General features: G+C 41.3%; 1 protein-coding gene across 1 annotated transcript; it reads right to left on the bottom strand.

The window, feature by feature from the left end:
- Positions 1-137: 137 nt before the first annotated feature.
- On the bottom strand, positions 138-1,171 carry LOC137394121 (uncharacterized). The gene has a single exon (XM_068080841.1). It carries the CDS (start codon positions 1,169-1,171, stop codon positions 143-145), a length of 1,029 nt encoding a protein of 342 aa, XP_067936942.1. The 3' UTR covers positions 138-142.
- Positions 1,172-1,638: the final 467 nt, after the last annotated feature.

Genomic DNA, 1,638 nt, shown 5'->3' with positions numbered 1-1,638 from the left:
TGAAGTGAAAGTATTGCTTTGGTTTTATAAGAATATTGTTTGTGTTCACTTTTAATACAAACCAAGTATGCAAAACTCTTTGTCAAGAAGATGTGCAGTTTGCCGGTAACTGTTTGGTTGTTAAACTCAATAGCTTGGGCAATTAAGAGTTTGTGAGAATTGTAGTTTGTTGCGCCAGCCATTGCTGGCATTTTTCCTTTGACTGTTGTATGATCTCACATTCTTCAAAGTCCTTGTTAGAATAAAGTGGCTGGTCATACCGTAGAGCAAGGTATCGCGAGTCATAACCCATTGGCGTTATTTCAAACTGTCTCGCTGTATGTAAACGATTTCCTTGAACTTCAGCAATGCTGTCATCGCTGTAGTCATCTCGAGGGGTTGGTGGTTTGTCACAAAGTTCTAGCTTGGCATATGATTTGCTGAGACTCGGGTAGCCTGTATGCTTTGGCTTATTATTGTTTATCATTATTCTTTTGTTTATTTCTGTTTTTCCAGTTATTCGGATATTTCCTTCCTCTTTCATCGATCGCAGAACTGTGGGAAATGCTGACTTCAGCGAGTCTCGTCGTACACCTGGCTCCCTCCTTTGACCAAAGGCTAAATATGACTGCTTGTTGGTGTTATGACTAAGGGATAGAGACAAGCGTGCTCGTGCCCTTTGTCTCGCTGTAGGTTTATAGGAAATGGTGGCAGGAGTTGACAGTCTTTCAAAAACACTCTGCTTTTTGGTTTGCGCAGGTTCGGCCGCTAATGGCATATGTCTTTGGATACATTCCTGGGCAAACTGACTAGGTCGTAGACTGGGGTGACGTGACTCGTGTCGCTCTTTTATTTCTTCATCTGTCATCACATGAAACATTCGCTTTGGCAAAGGCCGAGATTTATCTGGTGGTATCATGGGTGAGGTAGTTTTAGATGCACTAGCCTCGCCAACAATGACTGGGTTAGACCTCATGCTGCCTGTGCCAATAGCGCTGTCAGTGTCATCAGTTTTTTGGTCTTTATTAGCTAGACTCGGATTGGGTGTGTCCATTTCCATAGATGGACTTTTGGTATTTGTCACGGGGCCTTGGCTGGCTGTGACATTCTCCTTTATGTTTTTTTTCATTTCCTGCCTGGTTTCATCGATGGCCTGTAGCGCTTCAGTCGACATCCGAGAAAAAAGCTCCATGCTACAATGTTTAACGGTTCATTAAATTGCTATCTTTACCACAGCTTTCATGCGACTCTAAGAGCAATGGCTAGTGAGTGACCTAAAGCTTGCTTTCGAGGTACTCATCCCTAGACCGAAAATCGATAGCATCAAAAAGACCACAGGCACCGCAGCGCAGATGTCAAACTAAATGGGTAGCTTATTCCCTAGTTATCACTGACTATTGCCTTGAATATGATATGCCTCATATTAGGCAGTTCAATGATTTGCATTTCTGTGAACTTAATCTGATCTGCTTGCCGATAATCAATTATTTGCTGCCATTATATGAATCAGGTAACTCGATCGTTAATAGTAAACTTATCTAAAGACTTGATTATTTATTATTCAACACGAACAACAAACCTGTAGACACAGAGGTAATAATTCTCAAGTATATTGATTTGAATTGAAAGACTAGAAATAGGTTCTATTGAAGCTACACT

The sequence above is a fragment of the Watersipora subatra genome, chromosome 4 (genome assembly GCF_963576615.1).
Source record: "Watersipora subatra chromosome 4, tzWatSuba1.1, whole genome shotgun sequence".
In the NCBI taxonomy this organism is placed as follows: Eukaryota; Metazoa; Bryozoa; class Gymnolaemata; order Cheilostomatida; family Watersiporidae; genus Watersipora; species Watersipora subatra.
The sequence above is the reverse complement of the archived record's forward strand: the minus strand, read 5'-3'. Positions and strand labels throughout refer to the sequence as shown.